General features: G+C 46.1%; 1 protein-coding gene across 3 annotated transcripts; it reads right to left on the reverse strand.

The window, feature by feature from the left end:
• Nucleotides 1-1,457: 1,457 nt before the first annotated feature.
• On the reverse strand, nucleotides 1,458-21,090 carry LOC106042569 (angiomotin-like). 3 transcript variants are annotated; one of them, XR_010826351.1, is made up of 4 exons: nucleotides 19,909-21,090; nucleotides 17,321-17,368; nucleotides 3,933-14,840; nucleotides 1,458-3,154 (listed from the first exon to the last, which is right to left on the reverse strand). XR_010826351.1 is itself a non-coding variant. In XM_066982151.1 (3 exons), exons 1-2 carry the CDS (start codon nucleotides 21,055-21,057, stop codon nucleotides 17,360-17,362), a joined length of 1,158 nt encoding a protein of 385 aa, XP_066838252.1. In that variant the 5' UTR covers nucleotides 21,058-21,090; the 3' UTR covers nucleotides 1,458-14,840; nucleotides 17,321-17,359. The 3 variants fall into 3 exon arrangements, 2 of the variants coding, with proteins under 2 accessions (XP_066838252.1, XP_047922799.2); XM_066982151.1 differs by having other exon boundaries at nucleotides 1,458-14,840; XM_048066842.2 differs by lacking the exons at nucleotides 1,458-3,154; nucleotides 3,933-14,840 and adding an exon at nucleotides 16,143-17,234.
• Nucleotides 21,091-23,976: the final 2,886 nt, after the last annotated feature.

Raw genomic sequence — 23,976 nt, forward strand, 5'->3', positions numbered from 1 at the left:
TCAGTGTATAAACAAATCTAATCCCTCCTTCACAATCACATCACATCATTCTAATGCTAAACATGGTCAGAGGTAAGAAAAATGCTTCATCTGATTATATCTCCCGTCTCCCACACTCCAGTGATAACATTTAAGTGAAAGAATTTAAGTGTGAACAAGAGAAGAATAAAATTCGTCCTATTCACAATTTAAAAGAGGCTATAGTTGGTTACGGGAAAGTTTATCAACCATTTCCTGCAAAACAAACTTTCCAGGGAGTTCTGAAGCCCATTCACCTGTCCAGAAGTAAGCTGAAGAGGGTCTGGGTTTGGGACATACTCTCTTCCTCGGGATTTCTTTTCTGTTCAAGAACATTTAAATATCTGATTATCTGTGAGGCTTAAATCGCTGCCACCGATTTCCTTTTGTTCTGATATCAAACAAGTATGGAAGTTAATCAAACTTTTTGTAACACGCTAATTATCCCTCTCAATCAACAGGGCTGAATACAGCCAGAAATATCATTTTGAAAGTATTCAGCCTCAGCCCAACACAGATCTGTGTAGCTTCAGGTGTCATTTAAGCATGCAATAATATTCCCAGGAACCCTTTACAGAACCATTTACAGATGATGTTGTTGAGAAGAGGACAGCATTTTTCAACGAGGTGATTTCTGGTGCAAATGATTTGCAAAGGCGTCCTTGATCCCTTTTCATGGAGGCATTTGCAAATATTCTTCCTGGTACTTGACTTCTACTGAAGAGCCAAGCAAGGGAATGAATAGCACTTCATATTTTAACAACAGAACACTCTTTCAGAACATGCCCTTTTCATATTTTCAGGTACTAAGTGCAACTCTGATACTGCTGAGAACCTCTGGACCTCTCGGTGTATGAACCTCTTGAGAAACTGTGCTACCCAGATTGTGCAAACATGTAACAGCACCAGTGCTTGGATCTCAACGTACAGAAAGGTCCATCTTGCTTCGTATTTCCATCTGAGGGTGGGAAGATTTCCTTCTGACCTGGGATGATTTCTGGGGTATTAGCCAAACATTCCCAGGTTTATGGACAAACAGAAATGTGTGGGTAACGGATTAATGGCCCTTTTGTGCAACTTCTCAGCTAATTACTAATTCTGAGTACACAAGGGGTTCCCCTGGCCACGTGCATGTTTTCAGAGGAGACTTACGCTATGTGCCTGTGCTTGTAAGATTGAAAATTTGTGCGAAATAGCTTGTTTTATTACATGCTTAGGCTGTGGTTTGACAAGACAATTTAGGGTGTCTCATACCATATCTAACAGGCACAGATTACAAAGCGCTAGAGAAACTCACTCTGCTGGTTGATACTGGTTCAAAATATGTAAGTGGGAGGTATATCTTCTCCTAGAGACTTGCATAGTCTGTCTGAATTGTTATTACATAACCTATAGATAAGGTATTATATAAAGCATCGTAACACGTTATTTTGGCTGAGGTATTGTTTATCCTCCTGCAGCTGGCATAAAAACAACATACATAACATATTTAGCACTCTGAGTCAGCATAATGCAGAGGTATTCACATCTAGCAGCATCAGATCTGTACTTCCAGGTGATCCAGTAGTAAGGACTCTGTATTTATTACCATGCCTAATATTGCTTTTACAGGAGTACCTAATCTAAAAATCAGCAAAACTCCCCCTGCAGTCAGTGGGCTTTGGATCAGTTTTGTCTCTCATTTGCTTTGCTTGCCCCAGGTTGGAAGAGATGGGGTAGCGTAACTGATTTTAAAAGAAAACTTCATTTCTTAAGAAAACTGCTTTAGCTTAATCTTGTTCTGGAAAACGTTGTAAAAGTGACTTTCCCACAAATAAAGTGCAGTACATTAGCTTTTAAGAAAAAAAACCATCATTTTGTGTTTAACAATGCCATATTGTAACTAAGTTTTAAACTGATGTATCTATGGTATTTTTTAGCAAGAATTCTTATGAGTGGTTATTCTTTTGTTTGTGCATTACTGTGGGAAGAGCAGGGAAGGAACGTGCGGTGTGGTGTGGTGTGATGTGGTACCTGGTATGAGATCAGCTGGCTGGAAGACGATCCCAGCCTCCCAAAGCAAGGGAGTGTTTTGATCTGGTTTTGCTTTTCACCTGGCTGGATTACAGTGACATCTTAGCTCAGCCTGCTGCTGTTTTTTCTTCCTGGTAGCAAACCTGAATGCACATGTAATTCTCTTGACAACGATCCTGTTCCCAAACTCGTATCCACAATAAAGCATGCGACTGAAGGGAAAGACAAAGGCTTCTCACGAAGCTGTCTCAGACCTTGTCAGAAGCGTACTTTGGTTCTTGAGGTACGTTTCTCTAAGATATCTTTCAGCAGGTGGGCACTTGCCTTATCAAGATGGCCCTGGAGGCTGGGAGGTTTCGTGTCGCAGGTGAAACAGCATTGCCTCACCTTTCCAGATAATCGCTCTCCTGCCTGCACGCATGCTGCTGGCAGCAGACCCGCAACGCAAGACGTGTTGGAGTCACAAAAAAGGCTGGAGGTTGCTGTGGGCATGGTTGATGTTGGGAAAGCACCGAGCAGGTGCCTGCAGCACTGTGTATGGGTGCTCCTTCTCTGTGACTCAATGCAGGCCCAGAGCTCTGCATCACTAGATGGTAAATGGGAGTGGAGGTGGAACAAGCTGGTTTTTGCTTTTTCAGTCCTCTCTCAGCTCCTTTAATGAGGCACAGTACACACTGGGAATTCCTACGGGCTAGAACATAAATTAATAACTAAGCAGGAACCATAGTACTGAGGTGACAGGAGGACTAGCTGGATCAGCCAAGTCAATGCCAACATTCATTTTTCCTCTGTATAGGCCACGCCACAGTATCACAGAGCTACTTGGAGTTCAGCATTTCTTCAAGTCACTCTTAGACAGTGGTTTTATTACACTGTGCTTGGTGAACATTCATTTTTAGGGGGGCCAGCAGTGGTTGGAAGTGGACTTGAGAGTAACAGCAAAATAGCACACATCTCCTGGGGAGAGACACTGCAGCTAATTGACTACCAGGCATGTGAAACAAAAAGGGGATTACAACTTGCCCGAGAGAGGTTATGACAACGGAGCAAAAGCAACAGGTTCAAGGGACAGCTGCGGTTTGGTTTCTTGACCACAGGGGCCATGGACCCATAGGCCTGAGGGCTGGAAAGTTGAAGGATAAAGTTAAGTCAGATTAGGTAGTATTACAGCCATATGGGACTCACTGTAAAAGGAGATTACTGAATGATGGTAGTGCTGATTAACAAAAGCTGTCTGCAAAACTGAGTGCCATTTTTTAGAATCACAGAATGGTTTGGGTTGGAAGGGGCCTTAAAGACCATCCAGTTCCAGCCCCCCTGCCATGGGCAGGGACACCTCCCACCAGATCAGGCTGCCCAAAGCCCCATCCAGCCTGGCCTTGAACACCTCCAGGGATGGGGCATCCACAGCTTCTCTGGGCAGCCTGTGCCAGGGCCTCACCACCCTCTGAATGAAGAATTTCTTCTGAATATCTAATCTAAATCTCCCCTCTTTTAGTTTAAAGCCATTATCACTTGTCCTATCACTACCATCCCTGACACAGAGTCCCTCCCCAGCTTTCCTGTAGGCCGCCTTTAGGTATTGGAAAGTCACTGTAAGGTCTCCCTGGAGCCTTCTCTTCTCCAGGCTGAACAACCCCAGCTCCCTCAGCCTGTTGCCACAGGAGAGGTGCTCCAGCCCCCTGATCATCCTTGTGGCCCTCCTCTGGACCCACTCTAACAGGTCCATGTCTTTCTTGTGGTGGGGGCCCCAGAGCTGAACGCAGCAATCCAGGTGGGGTCTCACAAGAGCAGAGCAGAGGGGAACAATCACCTCTGTTGGCCTGCCGGCCATGCTTCTTTAGATGCAGGCCAGGATTTGCTTCATCTGCCCTCCTTAGTCCCACAGTGTATCATCTTACCTTTGATATTTCCAGTAGGCCAAGAGTATTTCCACCTTTTCTTTGCTGGCTCGAGCCATGGAATTCATGACAGATCCTATTTATTTATTTATGAGGAAAAAAAAAAAACAAAACAACAAACCTCCACCCACCCAACCTGTTTTTAACTGGGTCCCAAGCTGCTTAGTTAGGCGTGCCGGTGAGTAAAAAAGGAAAAACGACAGCAGCAGCAGGACGGAGCCTCTTAGTTTGAGGGTGAGCTGGGAGAGTGGCGCTGAAGTGGAGCAGAAGTGGGTGGGAGGAGTGTGGGGTCGGGTCCGGGATGGGGACATGGGGAGCACAGCACTGTGGGCCTGAGCACGAGGGACAACAGAGAAAGAGGGCAAACCCGCAAACATTCAAAGGTACGGGGAGAAAAGAGAAAGTCCAGAGTGGGAACGTACAGAGCCTCGGGCACAGGGAGAGAAGCAGAGGATGCTGAAATGGGGAGCTGGGGTGCAGAGAGGCTCTGGTGCATGGGGCAAGGCAGCACTCGTAGGACACTGAGTGCATGCTGCGGGCTGCAGCCGTAAGGCAAGGGAGAAACATTCACAGGGGTGTTGTGTTTAGACTGAGCTGAGCTGACTCACAGCAAGAATTTTTAAAAACTAAAGCAACAATAAACAGCAGAGGAGGAAAGAAACAAACAGGGTAGGAACTCCATGTAAAGGATAGAAAGCTCACGAGAAACTTCAGAAGACGAATGCTTCAGATTTAACAACCAATTCTGTACTGTAGGCCTGTATTGACAAGGAGCATATGGTGTCCTGGAAAGGTGCCTTCTCTAATGTCGTGTCTCCCTTAACACATAGAAACAGTGCGGGGTCTACTAACCCCCTCCAACTCTGCCTAATAATGTTTTGTTTAATCTGAAAAAAAAAATGAGAAAAACAGAAATTCAGCTCAAACATACTGAGAGTGTTTTTTTCTTTTCAACTTTCGGTTTGCTATAAAGAGATGAAAAATCAGTTTGAGACTCAGCCCGAGCAGCTACAGGTACCCTGCACGCTGCAAACGTCCACCCTTCCCCAGGGCACATCTCCTTGCATGGGGCAGAGCAGGCGCTCACACAGCTACTGTCACAGCCTGCAAGCGTGCCCCAGGCCTTATTTGCACTTTTCAGCCAGGGATTTGCTCGGCACATCCCAGAGAACGACAGAGCGGCTTCGTGCCAACGTGCTGCTCCGAGGCTGGCCCGAAGACTGCTCCAAGTCGCGCTGGATCACCGTAGGGACCCCGGTGCCAAGAGGCATATTTCAGCGGTGCGCTAACCGCGAGCTCTCGCCTTCAGCAGGCACTTCTCGACGATGGCAGGAGGCCAGGCGTAGGGCCAGCTCTGCTGACTCATGTCAGTCAGGCACCCTCCCTCACCGGTGAAATCCTCGTCTGACCTGTGAGCATCGCAAAGGGGGATGGATCCAACCCTAACGCTCTGAATGCAGAACGCCTCCACCTCATTTTTACAGCATTAATTGGTATCTTACCAGTTATTGATGGGTGCATATGGTTGAAACCAAACAGCAGAGCTGGCACGTTTGTAAGGTTTCAATTTAAGAGCAAAATCAGTATCTAAATTTAATGGGATTAAAAAGGATTAGAATTAACAATATATAGAATTAACCATTTCAATCCATTGGTTGGCTAGGACTTGCTAACAATATTTAATGGAGTTGGGCATGCAGGCAGTTATTAGAAAGAATGGGCAGATTGTGTGTTCTTTCTCTCGATTTAAGATATCAAACTACAAAACATGCATGCAAAGAAATACACTTGGATCCTGCTTTCCACTTCAGACAACTACTAACTCACCATTTCCATTCCAAATGTTTATTTATTTTGTTTATCTCTTCCCATCTTTTTCCCAGGACACATGGTTGTTCTCGGAATGAATTCACCCCCTTAAAACTGCAATATGTTAGTGCTCATTTCTCCAGCCAGAAGGACAAGATGTGTAATAATTTCTGCGTTATGAAAACATACCATCCACTAAAAGTTTCTAAAAATCGAAGTACTCATTTGTTATCTGCTCTGTAGTCTGCTGGGAGATCTAAAAGCAATAAATGAAAAGACTGTTAGTGCCTCAGGAGGATAATGAGAACTTTTATTGCCTAGGAAAGAAAAGTTTATAGTGAAGCTTAGTGGATACCAACTTTGTGCATGTGAAGATGCATTCTGTTTAAAAACATGACATATTTTTCTGACAGTGGGAAATATTCCTGGGATACAGAATGATGCGCACCAAGAGAGCAATTGGAAAACACTATTTCTTACAAACTCCTTGTGGTCTATTTTTCTGTCCTCACTCTATGTACCTAGATTCGTTCAATAAGGGATGTCCTGAGTTTGCAGGGCTGAAGCTGTCAAGATATCAGCTGCCCCCATGAAGTTCAGATAGGGGCTGCTGCCGCAGTTTGTCCGTGCAGCACCTCTGCAGCTACCAGCAGCACAGCACGTGTGGCGGCCGTCTTTCAGACAGACTCCCTCTTTGCTCGAGTAACAGGAAAAGCCTGGGGACTCCAGGAGACATTTCTGGACTGCATAGCTGCAAATGTGATTTTGAATGAAACAGACACACATGGACATTTATTCATTTATTTATGCTTAGACCATTATCATATGTTTAAGGCTTGAAAGTGAAATTAGCTTTATATTTATTTATTTTTAAAATGTACTTACATAAAATTAGTTTTATATATCGGGGAAAAAGAAGAATAAAGGTAGTCAAGCACGTTAAACTTAGTCACATGCAGGTCTGACTACTGCTGCCATTAGGACTGGTGTGACTGCATGCCCAGGCTGCTGTATGAGTCAAGTCCTGGCTCTAGCTCATGCTAGAGGTTCACATCTGCCTTGTCCAAAAGGGATAGACAAGCAGCTGCTCTCCTGCTGCGTGCTGCTGTCTTGCTAGGGGCAGTTTGTAGCGAATTGATGCTGCAAGTCCTACAGGACTTGGACTTGCCAGACCTACATGGCCAGGATGCTGCCAGGGCTCTACAGTGCCTAATCCCGGGATTAGCTCTGCTGCCTCTGCACTGCACATTTCCCTTCCCCTGTGCTGAGAGTGAAGCTGCACAGCGCTCTCCATCCCCATGCTATGGGCTGGCATGTGCCATGGGGTCAGCTTTCTTTGCTTGGCTTCTTGGCTGCACTTGCTGGGATTTTTTCAGGTGATTTTTCTTCTTACTGGCACTGGGAAGGCTCAGTATTATTCCCCAAGTCTGGATCGGATAATTTCAGTGCAACATTACCAAGGCACAATACAGCCTAGATACTCCAAATGCCTCTTGAGAGGCAGCATGTTACAATTGTGAGACGTTTGGTGCAATTTCTATCCTGGGAAGAGTCAGGACATTGTCCGACTAAAGAATCCAACCATCTGGAATCACTTGTATGAGAGCCCCTCATTTCTAAATCCCTAAGCACTAGATCCTACAGTCTGTGCACACCCAAAAAATCCTATTAATATTGGCCAGAGAAATGGCTGCAAACAATCTTGAAATGAGAATTTCTTCATGTTGAAGACAGATGAAATTCCAAGTTTAAAGTGGCAATCAAGCTTTTAAATTGCTTCTTTCAGCTGTGGTTTTGTAAGATGTAGAAAATAATTGCACAAGCACTGGTTAATTTAGAAAAGCCTATTCGGAGGGGAGGTTTTGCAAAATGTTAGGAATAATAGAAGAGCCATTTTTAAATTGTGCCAGAAAAACTCCAAGTTAACAAAAAAGGTCTGGCTCCAAGCCGGACCACCAAAATAGAAACTAAAGACGGTGCTACAGATTGGTTCATATCAGTTTGGCTATCTTGTAAATGGAGTGAGGAATAATTTAAAGTTTCTGATATAATGTTTTGAAAAATCCCACCTGCATTGTAGGCTATCGCTGTTAATGGAAAAGCCAAGACTCATTTTCTGTTAGCGCACACACCTTTGTACATTAAAAGGCTGCACGTAATTATGGCAAGACAGTCATGATGTACTCCAAGGCCTTGAAGTAAAATGAAAAATTTCTGTGCGAATTCCAAGATTTCTAGATTACTCTATTCTCCTTTCACGTATTTAAAAGGAGTATCTTAAAATAATTTAGATATGTTTTCTGCACCCTTCTGTCCTATGGAAATTGCTGTTTTCAAACAAACAGCAACAACAAAAACCAAGCAACCAAACAACCTTCCTCACACTGAAGTTTGTTAAAATAAACCTTCAACAATGAAAACACTCCACTGGAAATACTTTTTAAAGTAAATAAATATACACAGGTGTGATGCTGAACATACGGGGCCCATCTGTTGAGAAAGCTTGGGATAATTATTACCTAGTCGCTGGAGGAGCAGCGTCACTTTAAACAAAATGGGTTTAGACGTATTTTTTGGCAGAATGTTGAAGCCAAGGTCACGTGGCTAAGCTTTGTTTTAGGAACATGAGAAGCAGAAGCTCGTACTGTAAAGAACAGCACACTGTCTCGGAGGACAAGAGACCTAACAGGAACAAAACAAGCTAGAGGATACAAAGGTTGAGCTTCTCATACACGCTAGCTAGGAAAGGGATTTCAAGATGAACAGCAGATTATAACAGAACAACAGTAGATAAAATCAAGCATAAATAAAAGCGAAGTAGCACACACGGAAGGGAGACCATGAGTATGTCTCAGAGGGCTCTAAACAGTTTCTACTCAGAGCACCGCCACTGCCTGCCTCCTGGGAACTTCTGCTCCAAAACAATCCCAACCCAACCCAACCACAGACGAAATTCCAGGACAAAGACTGGAGTAGAAACCGCAGCAGGAAATACAGTGAAGAGCTATTTACATGGCACACTTGACAATTTGCCCTGTGTAAAGCATCTTTATCATCTCTGAGCTGCGCCTCAGTGTTGACCGCCTTCAGCACGACATGCAGCAAAGGCCGACAGACTCTGCCGTGTCCTCACTGTTTGAAAAAGGCTTCTGAGCAAAGAGTAGGCCGATTTCCTGCAGTTTAACATTGACTGTGTTTTCTCAGGCAACCTGACGTTCTGCAGTCGTAATCTGTAAAACTGAACTTTTCTAGACACCAATGAAATTCCTGCTTCTGCCACCAGCTCCCGGAGCACGGCCAGCTCAGGCGGCCTCCCTGCAGCCATGGCCCCACATCATCCCGCCGGCCTCCAGCCATGATTGCCTGCCCACAGCTGTGCCAGCACAACTCTGAACTGCTCTGCCCAGGCACCCACGGGGAGTGGTGAACAGATGCCTCCCTCCTCCGAAATCCGCAACAGCAGGCACTACAAAGTGCCAAGAAGGAAAAGCAGGAAATCTACAGCCATCCCCGGACCTCATCTCTCTCTAGAGGGCTGTGTGGCCTACTAGCGCGTGGTGTGTGCACATATTGGTATGCTTGTTTTCTGCTTCCCCCGAATCCTTACATCACAGTGAAGGTCATCTAACTAAACATTAAGGCAGGTCTCCTGTCCCCAGATGTCTAAAATGGCTTGCCCTTCTTCACTGGCCCACCAGGTACTTCTGGCTCTTTGACTCTGGTCCGGCCTATTTTCACACTGTACAGCTACAAAGGGAGGATCAGGTAAACTGAAGTCTATGAAATCCCCTATATAGCTCTAGTCTTCTCATTGGTATCTGAAATCACTCTCCTTTTAACAACAGCATTTCTCACACAGGAAAAAAATAAACAGAAAAAGAGGTCCTTTAAATAAGTTCATTAAATTCATGCAAACGCTGGAAACTCATGGTGGATTTCCACAGGCATTTAAATAGCAATACAGAAGTTCATTGCATTACCAGTAGTTTTGAGAACACACTAATGGTCAAAGATGTTGAGAATTAACACTCTAGTGCTTTCAAGGTCTTGCTTGACCAGGCCCAGCATTTGCAACACTATTTTTAAAAAGCTCACTACATCGAACAGGCACATGTGCTCAAGGTAACACCCCGAACTCAAAAAAGTTCCTTCTGCATTCTGAAGAAGAGGTAAAATACTTTTTACTACCCTGTGGTTTGCAAAGTTAAGCTACTGAGTCAAACATCTCACCAGGATACATTTTGTCAAATAGTTTTCTCCTCCTACCACCGCCACATCATCCCATGCCAGTTTGTGCTGACACACAGGGTGTGTTGTCACAAACTGCAAGGCAACACAAGCCATAGCAATACACACGTTTATCTTGTCTGGGCCTCCACTGATGTGAAATAGAAACCAAACTATAAGCAACATTTCCTGGGGCAAGCTTAGTAGCATTCACTGCACTTCCCTTACAACAGTGAGGAGACATCTCTACCAATACTCCACACCTTACTCTCGGTTGGATCCAATGAGTCCCTCTCCCAGCAGCTTCACAGAACAAGGTCTCAAGACTGGAGCTGCAGGAATACTGAGGGGGGGGGAACAGAAGAGATGAGTTTCTTGGTTTCCATGCTCTGTGGAATTTGCTCACTCCTATGGTCTGGAGAGATTAAGAGAAGCAAAAAGATACCATGCATCTCTAAGCCCAACAGTTCAACTGGGGCTCCAGCGGGGCACCACGTGGCCCAAGGTCTCATTCACAGCTTCTTAACTTCGGGAACAACTCCATATTAGCATGCCCCTCATGTGAGAAGTGGGTAAAGGATGCTCTTATCCAATCCTCTCCCTTCTGAAGGAGAACAACTGAGATTGCATATACCTCTGTGCAATTCAAGGCCATGAGTAAGTTGCCTTGCTCTCAACAGTGCAACAGTATTGTAACACGCTAAAAGTTTGTTTTCAATGTTTCCAGCACCGATAAAAAGAATACATGTTTTTAAATGCTTGTTAAAGCCACAGAATATTTTAAGTACGTTTAATGCACTGGTAAACATATCATTCTCTACCTTGCTTACAGTTAAAGATTCAATTCAATTCCTATTCATTTGCATGCAATCAAAATGTTTAAAATAAAAAATGCATGTTTTCAGAAATGATGCATACCAGTTACCCACCCACTCTCCTCTCCCAAAACCATTTGCAACTGTAGCTTATATGTTATTGTTATTTGTTGCACATTCCAGTCATACAAGCCAAGCGCTTTCTGTGTCTCTTTTTTTTCCCGAAGTATGCTAAGAGGCAACACAAAGAGTGATCTTCCAAGCTCCCTGCTTGAGCTCCGTAACCAGTTCCTTGAGGTGCCCTCATGCTTCGTGGGTCGGCATCACCAGCAGCCTGCTTACCTCCACTTGCAGGCCAGGGCTCCTTTTTCTGCTCATGTATTGGCCTGCAACGCATATTTACCTTCTGGTACTGAACCTCCTCGAGGTACTCTACACACAGCTTTTCCACTGGCCTATAACATAATTAAGTGATGTGGCTGAATCTGCTTATCCTAAATGGGGAAGCAGAGAACAGATTGGGCCCCTGAAGTCACATTTTTGCCCTTCAATACCACCAAATGCATTGCGCTTCTTCTGGAAAATCTCTGTTCTTGGAGATGTAAAAAGTTCCTCATTCCTTTCAACAAACCAGTTTAATAGACTGTATCCACCAGTAGCTGATAACAGAGCCACTCATCTGGCTTGGGAGACTGCTGGTGAGGGAGAGAGGACAAGAAAAATGACACAAGAAGAAAATGAAATGTCTCTCTCAATCCAGAGCACTTTGAGAAGCCCATTGCTTCAAATCTCTTTCTCATTATCTGCATAGGCACACCAAGTGCAGCAAGATACACACCCGTACTCCCTGAGCAGAACCCCCACAGATTTTCCAACCTTGAACTGATTTTTATTTCATTGTCAGTAACTCAGGACTGCAAACATTTCTAACCCCAGAACCTCTGGTAAGTAGTTGTACAAACCTCATTCCCCAGCTGTAAGAGCGAAAAACTGTTTTTGCTTAGCACTGCGTGGAAGAGCTGTATGTGGTAGGGAACCATCTGCATGTACTAGCGGTATTCCTTCCTTCCAAGCATCAGCATGAGTAACATTGGACTGTCATGGAGCGGGGAAAAAAAAAAAAACAAAACAACAGAGGAGAAGGGGAGCTACAGTGGAAAATAAAGGCCAGAACACCAAAGGAGAGGGCGGACTGTCTCGGCAGGGCAGGTTAGAGCTCTTGGTCTGCATTACACATTTCAAGGAGCTGTCTTGCCCGATCTATAGAGGAAAAGACAGGTTGTCTTGCAGCTTACTGTTGACAGCCCCATCACTTACAACCAGCACACCCAGCCCTTTAACTAGCTGTGATTATCTTTGAAGAGCAAGCCACACACAATAACGGGTTAAGCCTTCATACGCAAATAAACTTATCAGTCTATCCCAAACACTGCATTATTTATGGACGCTATGAACAACATAACTAATGCAGAAGGTGCTTGTAGTATCTAAAGCAAATGTAAACCACGTTTCTGTTTTTAATCAGCCATTCCTGACTTTAGATCATTAAAACTGTCATTTTAAGCGGTGAGTGACATTTCTGCCATCCACTGATGAAGGTGCAGGTCCAACACGAGCATTACAAGATTCAGAAAACTGACGCTGAATGCAATCTGAGTGTTAGACTCTGCACAGAATCTACGGAATTAAGCTAAATACTGACAGAGTTAAGTGGAAAGGATTTTATTGGCTACAAATGTTCACAATTAAAAAAAAAATCAAAGAAAAATGATTTTGTTTGGATGTAAACATTCCCTGCTGCCCTGGAAATACTAACACAGAAACACTGCACTGAGACGCTGGGAAGAAGAAAATGTTCTCTGAAGTAAAGAAAGAACAACCACCACCAAAAAAGGTAAAATCTTGAAATATTTCAAGTTTATGGATATTATAAAGATATTGCATGCATTTCTGCTTTTTAAATCTCATATGCCATTTAGCTGATTGCCCAGTAAACTGCCATAATACAAAGACGCCAACTGGTTTGGACGAGAATTCCCAGTTATAAAAACGTGAACAAATAATAAGAGTGCCTGACCTAGATCAAATGCATAAAAATGTATGTGCTCTATTGGACTGGTTTAACGCACACTGAACCCTGGAACAGCGTAAGAGTCAAACCTGAGGGCCAAAATGAGAGGGGAAAAAGTAAGATCTAACTATGTAAAATTTCTCAGCAAGTTTTCAGAGACAGTCTGTAAGAAGAACTGCCAAAAGCTCTCCCACACATACTGTCAACTGTTGCAGTCCCTACTAAGCAGATGCCCCCAAAAAAGTTTGATAACTTCACTAGGCAACACTTCCACAAACACTCCCGCTGTTAGTACAGTCTCGCATCCCTCTTCTCACTGGTTACAACAGTCTCTGGGCTTTTGGTTTTGATTTTACTGTGAGAGTTGACAGAGAGACCTGTGGCCAGCTGCGCCAGCTTCTCAAAAACACATGAACCTTGCAGGCAGCCTGGAAGTCTCCCACGTGCACTCCATCCAGACAGTTAGATGCAAGCTAATTTACATGATTACAAAACTCCATGCTAGACCACAGTAACTTGGCAAAATGACGTACATGAGTGTGAAAGGCTCTGCGCATGCAGACACTGCCTGTTCCTAAGGCTAATAAGAACACTTCTGCTGTGTTCACCAGATTTTTGTAAAGGAGAAAACCACAGCTGATGGGATAATGGGAGAAAGAGTGAGATGGGAAAGCAACAGTTGAGGCTTAAATTGAAAGTCACATTGAAAAACTGGTAGGATCTCATCAGAGCTCAGAAGTAATAATTTTGCTCAACTGCAGATGCGATGGGCTACCCCACAAGCGAAACGTTCTATCACCTCGCTTTTAAGATCCATCATTACACCAGTAATGGGCAGAAGAGTAATTACAGGCTCATTTCTCCAAGTATCTCAAACCTAACTGCTGCACACAGGTGGAAGTTTGAAAACACCACTCATCTGACTCTAGCTTTGCTGAAGCTTCACTCTTCCCTGCCGTGTCGCTTTGCCCAGGTTTAGGCAGTGTTGTCTCATCCCCTCCCAAGTTGCAACACATCTGGGGCTGTCAAATCATTCTACATTGCTTTTTATTTGCCCTTTGTAACAAGACCATGTATCAGCCCAGCTTGTAAAAAGCACACCTGTGAAAAAAGGTATCCCTGTCTTGCTGGAAATCTTACAAATAAGGTTATCTGAAATTATCCCCAGAAGTACATGCCAGAATTCTAGTCAACTAACGGAAAACTACTTTTTTATAACATGTTGGTCCTCCCAAACAAATCAGTTCCCACACATTTTAAAGTATTCCCACCCAGAAATTCCATCAGCCTTCCATTTTTGCAGCAATTTTGTACAAATGCTTGAGGTGCCTGAGAGAAGCTGTGGATGCCCCATCCCTGGAGGTGTTCACGACTAGACTGGATGAGGCCTTGGCCAACCTGATCTCGTGGGAGGCATCCCTGCCCACGGCAGGGGGGTTGGAGTTAGATGAACTTGAAGGTCCAACCCAAGCCATTCTGTGATTTTATAATTTATTTTGAGCAAAGTATAAGAAATACAGAAACACTGAAGAAAGAACATCTTCCCATCCTAAGTAATGGGACTTACAAACAGTATTAAAAAAATGTGTATTCGTGATTTCTGCTGCAGATCACAGTGTATGGGTAATAAAATCATGATTCATTTCTCCTCCAAGCCTCTCACCTACTGCGTGCTGTATCTTCACTCGTCACTCAGTTAAACAGTTATCTTCAACATCTGCTTTCAGACAGCAGACATCAGCATCTCCATGCTGTCCGCCATACCATGCAAATGACAGCAAGCTTCGCTTGTTATCACCAGAAGAAATCTACTCATGAATCAATGATGAACGGAAGATACGTGGTCCTGCGCCACCCTTTCAGCACAGCCAGCACGCTGACTCAACAAGGACACGACAACCTCAGGAGCTGTAAGGGCAGGATTCACCCAGCGCCAATGCCATACGCACATCCACGCAGTAACGTGTTGCTGGGAACCGAAGAAACCTGTTGAAGCCAAACACTTCCAATGAGAAACTAATGGAGAAGGAATTTTCATGCAGAAGCTTACAGCACAGCAATGAGCAAGGTAGCACATGTGCAAAAATCAACACCAGAGCAATCACATGCAGTGAAGTTACTGGGGGGCTCAAAGACGCTGATGAAGGCCAAGTTTATGACGGACTACAAGTGGGGGGTGTTGCAGGGAGATCCCACAGGTTTGAAAAACACCACTGCTAATACTTTGCAAGGCAAGTATCCTTAAAAGCAGACAGCAATTTTAAAGCAGCCACTAACACTGGAGAGCTAGGCAGAGCCCTGGCAATTGTCTCCAGCGCACAGAAGACAGGGTGGTCCGGTCCAGCACCAGTAGCAACCAGGAAACTGGGAGGTGACAGAGTGCCAGGAAGGGCACCAGACTGTAGGAAGAATGGAGAGAGTAACAAACAAAACCAACAAATTCTTGGCAGAAGGACTCAGCAACAAGCGCTAGGAAGTGCTTCAGACTCCAGCTGGGTGTATGCTGCTCCCAAGCAGGACAAGAAAAACACGGCTGTCGCTGCTTTGCTGCTCTGAGTCAGGAGGTTAAGACGCACGCTTGTGCAACTCATCACTGGGACAGAAGGGACCAACGTCTGCTCATCCTTCCTTGCTTCTCCTGCCACCCAGTGCCCTTCCGCCCCCGCTTCCCCTCCAGATCCTGCCACTATTACGGAACTTCTTCAGGAGAAGATGCCTGCAGCGATTAGCGTGTAGCAACGATGGTGAAGAGACGCAGCACAGACTAGTGAGTAACAGAACCCAGATTTCCTGAGAAAACAGGACAAGGGTGAAATGATGCAAGTGATCCGGTGACTGAGCTAAAGCACCTTCTCAAAAATTAAAGAGTTTTACAGACTAATTATATTTGTAAGATTGTTTTATATTCTACTGTATAGAACACTAATTTCAGCTTTCAGTGGGCCAGATTCCCATTTTGGAGGCCACTAAAATACTGGTATTTCAATACAGCAGCTGTTACGTTTTCAGATAGACTAAGGCCTGATTCCTACCGCTGCCTCAACAACTGGCAAATAAACTATGACAACTACAGTTAGAACATTATCAAGTCTTCATAAAAGAAAACATTGCAAGCCAACTTCAAAGGCCAATTTGTTTCTTGTCAATAGTTAAGATTCTGTTGTGCTTTCTTAAGTGGAAAACCAAAAATTCTGTAAAAGGTCAGGTGATGGAAACCGTGATTACAAAAAGGGGAAGTGATGATATAAGAGCAAGGGGGGGAAAAAAAGACTAAGATTAAGAACAGTATTTAAATATAAAAATTTATTTAGGTGAAGTCACAAACATTTGATTTAAATCAATTTACAAACACTTCATGTTATGCATATTATTGAAACTATCAAGGAAAGGTAAAGGAGAGCAGATAACGGCAGTTTTTTTTTTTTCTTCCTGAAACAACTAAAGGCATACCCTTACCATCATGCGCCTTACTGGATCATAGTATTACCTTGATCATACTCCCTAGTATGCAAGGGGAAAGGAAAAGAAAACAAAATACTGAGATGTAAAATAATTTAACCATGAACCAGTGAATATGATTTTCATGAACACCAGACCACAAAAGTGAAGTCTGATGCTCAGGATCCTAAGCATTCTATGAGGATAAAAATATAATAATAATTTAGGTCAACTGTTCTATCTGATCAAGAATTTTGTAATGCACGATTGGGCTATAAATTACTTCTGGCAATGACAGCAACAGTTAATCCATTTCTCAGAGACGAATGAAGAGGCGATATCAAGCCTCACAGAATTATTTTGTCAACAACCTGAGTTATACCAAATGTAGGATACTGTTTCAAGTCAAATATACATTTATGTTGCAGATATTCTCAATGAAATGGTAAAATTAACAGCTGTAACAAAACAAGTTATGATTTATTTTTTAAGCAAATATAGTACACAGATTATTTTACTTTTTTTTTTTTCTTTTTGAAGTGTCCGGTTGTGATCTGCAAAGATCCAGGATTGCACACAGGTTTGCTCAAATGAGAAGGGTTAATCTGCGCATTAAATTGGCTTATATTTTCAATGTAGTATTTTAGGGCAGGGTTCTCCTCCGGGAGACTGTTCCTGACCTCATTCAACCAATGTTCAATTTATTCACCTTCCTGAATCTTTGCCCTCTTTGGATAGTCTGTGACAAGTGCTGCGCTGCAGGAATTCCTGTTTTCCAGCAAACTGGCTTGCTCTGCAGGTTTGTAGTCCATTGTTACAATTGCTGATTGGGTAAAATGAATTTCCTACGTCTTCTCTAGCACAGCTTGCAACGCAACAGAAGCAGAGGTAAAAGAATGCACTAGAATACCAGAGCTCCACTTAAACACCAACGGAGTCAGGCTGTTGGCACCAATAAGAAATTCTGTATTTAACAAATCTGTAAATATTTAAAATCCAAAGTTAGTCAGTTTTATATATAAACTCACCCACTTAGTCTGACTGCCATTCCAACTGGCCTTCTGTTTTCATGGAGTCTGAAATAAAAAAAAATAAATAAACTGAGAATTGTCCAAGGTTAACTCACATAAATTTGCAGGAACGAAATCTCAGCTATGCCAATTACTTCATTCTAATTAAAGCTAGGGTTTCTCACTTCCCTAAGCTAAAGCAAGCTTATACCTTTCTACTGTCTCCCCAGAAAGGAGGGTTAGCTTCAAACACATCCCTTTGTTGTCTTTGACTTTGTTTTTACACCTTAACCTTCTGTGCAGAACTGGTGAGATACAGGCACTGCAACAAACTGAAATTTACGATGCGTCCTACTGAAAGGGGAAATGAAATTGAGTCAGGCTGCCCAAAGCTGTCCTTTGAAATTATGAAAACAAAAATCAACTCAGACAAACAATCTGGGAGAAAAGGTCTCTGTAAAACTTCTTCCTTGCAATAGTATGAAGGTGAAAAAGCTCAGGCTCTGGTCAAAGCCAGTTGTCTATCAAGGCCTATTCTCTCCCATTTGAATTCTCCAATTCTTTTTCCCAAATGCGAAGCCACGACCTTTTACTTCTCTGAAGCGGTTTTAAACAAGGTAGGTAGAGCTTGTCACGAGTTGAGGCGGGGTGAGGGGGAAACCCTCAGGTCAACATTTCCCTGCTGCTGCCTTGCCAATGATAAGCTCATGCTTTATCCTAAGCCTCATCTACATTTAACAGCTGCTCAGATGATTGTTTCAGTTAAGGATATTCTTCTTTTTTAAACAGTTATAAATTAGTATGTGCTACTAACTAAGAAGTGCTCTAATAATAGACAGGTAGTTGAATCCACACTTAATGGTTATACAGCTTTTATTTCTCATCACACTGTTATTAGCGCTGCAGTTTTTATGTTCAAACAAATCATTAAGCTAAATTTGGGCGTTTTACGAAATATTTAGCTAAAATAAACACATTTAATTTTTCTTTCCGCAGCTTCTGATCGGTTCTTCAGATGAGAGGAAAAGTCAATGTCAGTATTAAAATCAGCTGGAAAATTTCCACACAATCAAAGGGGATCGAGACCTTTGGTGTCTAAGCAGCCAGCAGTCCAAAGCTCTGCACTGACACAACAGTTATCATGAAAGTTACAAGTCTGGTTAACGTTACAGGCTGAAGATCCGTCTCGGATGAGATGAAATATATGAGATATTTTCCGTCTGGTGCTCACATAAGATCTGTAGTAAAATAAAAACTGAGCTGCTGTTCTCGAGAACGGAGAAATCTAAACAGAGATATCAGAACAAGTTACGTAAATCTAAAACATCAACCACAGAAAGCACCAAGGCCACACGGCTGGCACTGGGACCTATTACAGTACTTGTTACGCTGTCTTTGTTTCGATTCTTTTTCTGCAGGTTGACCCAGAGATTCTGATAGGTAGAGAAATCAGGGCTTGGTGTTGCACTGAATACTTGGAGATCCCCTGAAAAAGGTCCTCCCTTTCCAGATCAGACTAAGAGTCCAACAGTTTAGCCACTCCTCTCTGCTGAAGGTAACTGAGAAGCGCAATGTCTGATGAGCTAGCAAAACCCCCTTCAGGAACGGAAAGATTCTTCCTATGCACCTTTATTTTTTTTAGAAATAAATATGGACAATGTAACAGAACCCTTTAACCATCATTCAGCTGGCATGAAACTCAACATTTAGTGTCCAGCATTTTCTGCTCTGGGGATTTGACAGATTACAGCCACCAGTATTAAAAACAAAACAAAAACCAAAAAACAAACAAACAAACACCAGTACAACCCCAAATATACACAAGCAGCTCTCTTTGTACCACTGGAGCTTGCTGTCACAGCTCAAGCAGAGGAAATAGTAGATTTGCCTGTGTACGTTCGGGGTTATGCCAACTCAGTGACACTTGGTGTCTGTAATACAAGCAAATCCTTAATGTACACAAAATCTTCCCTGCCTCCCCTAATCATATGCATCCTGCAAACAGGCCAGAACTCGTGGATTAAATCTACTGAGGCCATTCAAATTGAAGTTTGTCATTATTTACGTCAATTTTCCTGGCCTCCCACACAGCCTGCAAGTACCCAATGTTCCTACAGCAACAGCAGAGCCCGTACTCTGCGTCCTGGTACTGCTGAGAAAGTTAATTCTTTTAAAGACAACACAAAGTAAAAGAAATGCCCTTCTTCTGATGACTCTAGGGAAACACAATATACCCTCAGGGATACGTTGCATCCTCAGGAGGGAATTACTGGGGTTCCAAACTCCCGATGGTTGGGGCAATAAACATTACACAAGCAACTGTTTGCTCAGGGAGCATTTTTTCCCCAGCAATCCGGCAATTCCCCAGCACACCTCCCACAGCAGCTGGCCGGGCACCTTCTGCGGCCCAGGCAGGTATGGCCCAAGCCTCGCAAACCGATGCTCGGCCCTACGGTGGGCACGAGCTCAGGATCAAAGCCGTGACGTGGGAGCCTGAAGACATCCCAATTGCCCATCCACTTTCCTCGCCCCTTCTCCTCTTCCCCTCCGCAGGGGCACCACTGGGGCCAGGGGATCGCACCGCCGCGGCCGCCGGCCTGTCACACCTGGCTTTTCTCCTCCTGCTTGGGGCTCTGGGCCGACGACGAGGATGGTGGCGGCGGTGGAGGTGGCGGCGCGGCCTGCGGCTCGCTCTCGGCACGCTGGTGCCTGCTGACGAGCGACTTGAGGGGCGCCATCCACTTCATCCAGAGGTCCAGGTCGACGTCGCCCCACGGCAGGTTGGGGTCCTTGGCCGCCCGCCGCCGAAAGTCCTCGTCGTAGCTCATCCACGAGGTGCCCCCGTAGGTGGCGTGCAGCTTGCGGATGGTGTCCAAGTACTTGAACATGGCCCCGCAGCGCGCCGGGTGCTTCTCGCACACCACGCTGGCGTACACCAGAAAGGCGGAGACCCACTGGTCCAGCGTGTCCCCCGGCCGCGGGCCGTGCTCGGGGGCCAGCTCTGTGTGGAGCAAGGAAAACAGGTCAATGAACTCCCCCCGCCAGATGCGCTCCTTGGTGGCCTTGGCCAGCTGGTAGCCCAGGGGCCGCCGCAGCCCCACGTAGGGGGTGGCCGCCGCCTCCGCCGCCGGGGCCGGGGCCGGGGCCGGAGCCGGGGCCGGGGCCGGAGCCGGGGCCGAGGCCGGGGCCGGGGCCGCCTCGCCCTGCCCCGCCGCCGCCGCCGCCGGGCCCCCGGCCGCGCCGCTCGCCGCCGCCTCGGCGCAGGGGCTGGCGGCCGCCGCGGCCGCCCCGAGCGCCGCCTGCCGCTCCAGCCAGCGCGGGTTCACGTAGACGGTCCGCAGCCGCGGCGCGGCCCCGGCCCCGGCCCCGGCCGCCCGCGCCGCGCCGTCGGCGCCCGGCTGCAGGCGCAGCAGGGCCAGGGCGGCGGCGGGCGCGCAGGCGGGCAGGTCGCTGCCCTCCCGCCGCGGGGCCGGCTGCGCCGCCGGCGGCACCGGGAGCAGCGCGGGCGCCGCCCAGGGCGGGGAGCCGCCCCTAGGCCCCGCCGCCGCCGCCAGCGCCTCTAGGCCCGGGAGGCCGAGCCGCGAGCCGGGCGCCACGGCGCCGAGCACCCATCGGGTCTCGGCCACCCCGCCGCGGTCCCGGGGGCTCCGCGACCTCCCCTCCTCGCGGCGGCCGGCGAGCGCCGTGCCCAGCGGCAGGGGGGCCGCGGTTCCGGCCCGGCGCCGACGGCGGCTCCGCCGCCTCCCACGTGGCATCGGCGCGGCGGCTCCGGGCAGGGCCGCGGCGGGGGGCGGGGGCTGCGCCCGGCGGGGCGGGGACGGGGCGGGGACGGGGACGGGGCCTGGGCACGGAGGGCGCCGGGGCTGCGGGGCGGCGCGGGGCCGGCGTTGGGGAGTGTGGGGTGTGTATATATATATATATATACATGTATATATCTATCTATCTATATATATATAATAACCCGAGTGCCGAGTCTGGGGTGTGTGAAATGTATAGTAACGCAAACAGCGGGTGTACGGCAGTCTCCCACTCCTCCCCAGCAGGACAGAAATACGACGAAAAAATGCGTGGGTTAGGGACGGGGAGATCGCTTGCCGCTTACCATCACAGGCAGAACAGACTTCCCTTGGGGAAGGTTAATTGAACTTGTCGCCAATTAATAGCGCAGTAGGGCAGCGGGAACTCAAACCAAAAGCACCTTCCCCCCATCTGCCCTCTTCTGCCTCCTCCCCCCAAGCAGCGCAGGAGAACGGGGAATGGGGCTGTCAGTCCCTGACGCTTCGTCTCCACCGCTCCTTCACGGTCCCTCCCTGCCCCTGCTCCCCGTGGGGTCCCTCCCACGGGATGCCGTCCTGCCCGAACTGAGCCTGCGGGGGCTGCCCACAGGCAGCAGCTCTTCAAGCACTGCTCCCACACGGCTCTGTACCACGGGGTCCATCCCCCAGGAGCAAACTGCTCCAGCACGGGTCCCCCACGGGCGGCAGCTCCCCCCAGACCCCCTGCTCCTGCGTGGGCTCCTCTCCACGGGCTGCAGCTCCGGCCCGGGGCCTGCTCCTGCGGGGGCTCTCCATGGGCCGCAGCCTCCTCCAGGCCACATCCACCTGCTCCACCGGGGGCTCCTCCACGGGCTGCAGCGTGGAGATCTGCTCCGTGTGGGACCCATGGGCTGCAGGGGGACAGCCTGCTCCGCCAGGGGCCTCTCCACAGCCCGCAGGGGAACTGCTGCTGCCTGCCTGGAGCACCTCCTGCCCTCCTGCTGCACTGACCTGGGGGGCTGCAGGGCTGCTTCTCTCACATTTCTCACTCTTCTGAGGTGTCTTACCAAGGGTCTCTCAGCGACTGACCTGCAGAGGCCTATGCCAGGTAAGAAATAGTGGAACACGAGGACTTTACAGGGAGACATAGCCCTACAGGCAATTTCCTTTCTAGTTATGTCAAAGCACGTGTTGTTAGCATGGCACAGCCATGCACGTCTTACCAAGGTCACTAGCAAAACACACAGTGGCCACTTTAGAGACAGGACCAGGCTGTCGTAATACTTGGTCACCGTCCTTGTAAAGGTCAAACACAAGGAGAGCCAAAGCTGCTGACAGGGTGCTGGCTTCTTGCGTGGACTTAAATCATTCACTGATTCCATCTGCTTCTGCATACACTTTTGAAGACCTCTCCTCTGAAGGAGTAGCTTTGAACATGATGATAAAATGCCCATAAATCAATTACACTGTAATGTAGCCTTAAGATCTGTAAATAACAGAACTCTTCTGTCTTCACATGAGAACTAGAAGAGTTTTAGAAGAACTAAATTTTAGATGTGTCCTTATGTCCAAATATCAAATCCCAAGAATTAAAGTGTTAGGAATTCTCTTGTAAGAAAAATTGTAAGGTTAAAAAATGTCTTCACTTTTTCATGCCTATAACTTCTGAAGAAATAATGAGTAGCAAAATGCGCTGATTTTCTAATTCACCTTTAGAGATTTTGTTCACAAGTCAAAACAAAATGCAGTCTTCCTTAATTACTAAGATGAATACATTTGTATTTTGATAAACAGTTATTTTTAAAAATGCTATCAAAACATGTGTAATGGTAATGAGCTTCTTTACATATTTTGATTTTAACTTCTGTCCAGGATCTCCTTAGAATTCCAGATTAATGTGTGTCATGGGCTGCCCAGGGAAGCAGTTGAGTCACCACCTCCACCTGTATTTAAAAGATGTATAGATGTGGTGCTTAGGGACATGGTTTAGCGGTAGACTTGGCAGTGCTAGGTTAATGGTTGGACTTGATGATCTCAGAGGTCTTTTCCAACCTAAATGACACTGATTAAAAACACCAGAGACTGTTAAAAGTACAGAAACATAATTTCTGTAAAGCCTGTCCATGCAGCAAGCTTGCTAGTACGACAGGTGCTACATCTCCAAATCTCCATGACCTTTCAAAGATGATAACAAGTGGTCTTGCAATGACATCAGCCAGCTCTCTGAGCACCCTCAGATGCATCCCAGCAGGTCCCCCAGACTTGCATGGGCTGGGGTTCCTCAAGAGATCCCTGACTCAGTTCTTTTCCGCTACTGACAGATCCTCTTCTCTGTGAGGCACAAAGGGCTACAATACTTTGTTGGTGAAAATCAAGAAAAAAAAGGGATGAAATACCTCAGCCTTGTCTGTGTCAGTCTTCACTAGGTCACCCGTTCCTTTCAGCAGAGGTCCCACATCTTCCTTTTTATTCTTACACTGATACTGCAAATAAAAGAAGCTGCTCTGCTTGCCCTTGACATCCACTGCCAGTTCCAACAACAGCTGAGCTTTGGCTTCCCAAACAACCATGCCCGTGTGCCCAGGGAACGTTTCTGTATTCCTACTCTGTGGGCTAAGACTGAACAATTTTCAGAATAAAACCGATGACTTGGAAAGTCGTAATTACGAAATGCATTCATCCCTCAAAATGTTTATGAATTCTTATTGCATTATTGATCCATATTACTACTGCTCCCTTTCAGAAATACAGACTTGAAAAGTTGAACAGAGATTTCACATTCTGGTAAGTCAGCAGACTACTGCATAAAGGCAGTGATAGGCAGCGAGACAGAACAAGGAATAAATTTTCTCACCGGATTTAAGCTTTCACTGAAAAAAAATATGAGAACACAAACTGTTAGCAAAGCCTTTCTGACTC

Source organism: Anser cygnoides, chromosome 1, assembly GCF_040182565.1.
Source record: "Anser cygnoides isolate HZ-2024a breed goose chromosome 1, Taihu_goose_T2T_genome, whole genome shotgun sequence".
Lineage (NCBI taxonomy): Eukaryota > Metazoa > Chordata > Aves > Anseriformes > Anatidae > Anser > Anser cygnoides.

Bases quoted from the DNA above. Each gene is read 5' to 3' on its own strand.
- LOC106042569 (XM_066982151.1), bottom strand. From the start codon at position 21,057: ATGCCACGTGGGAGGCGGCGGAGCCGCCGTCGGCGCCGGGCCGGAACC.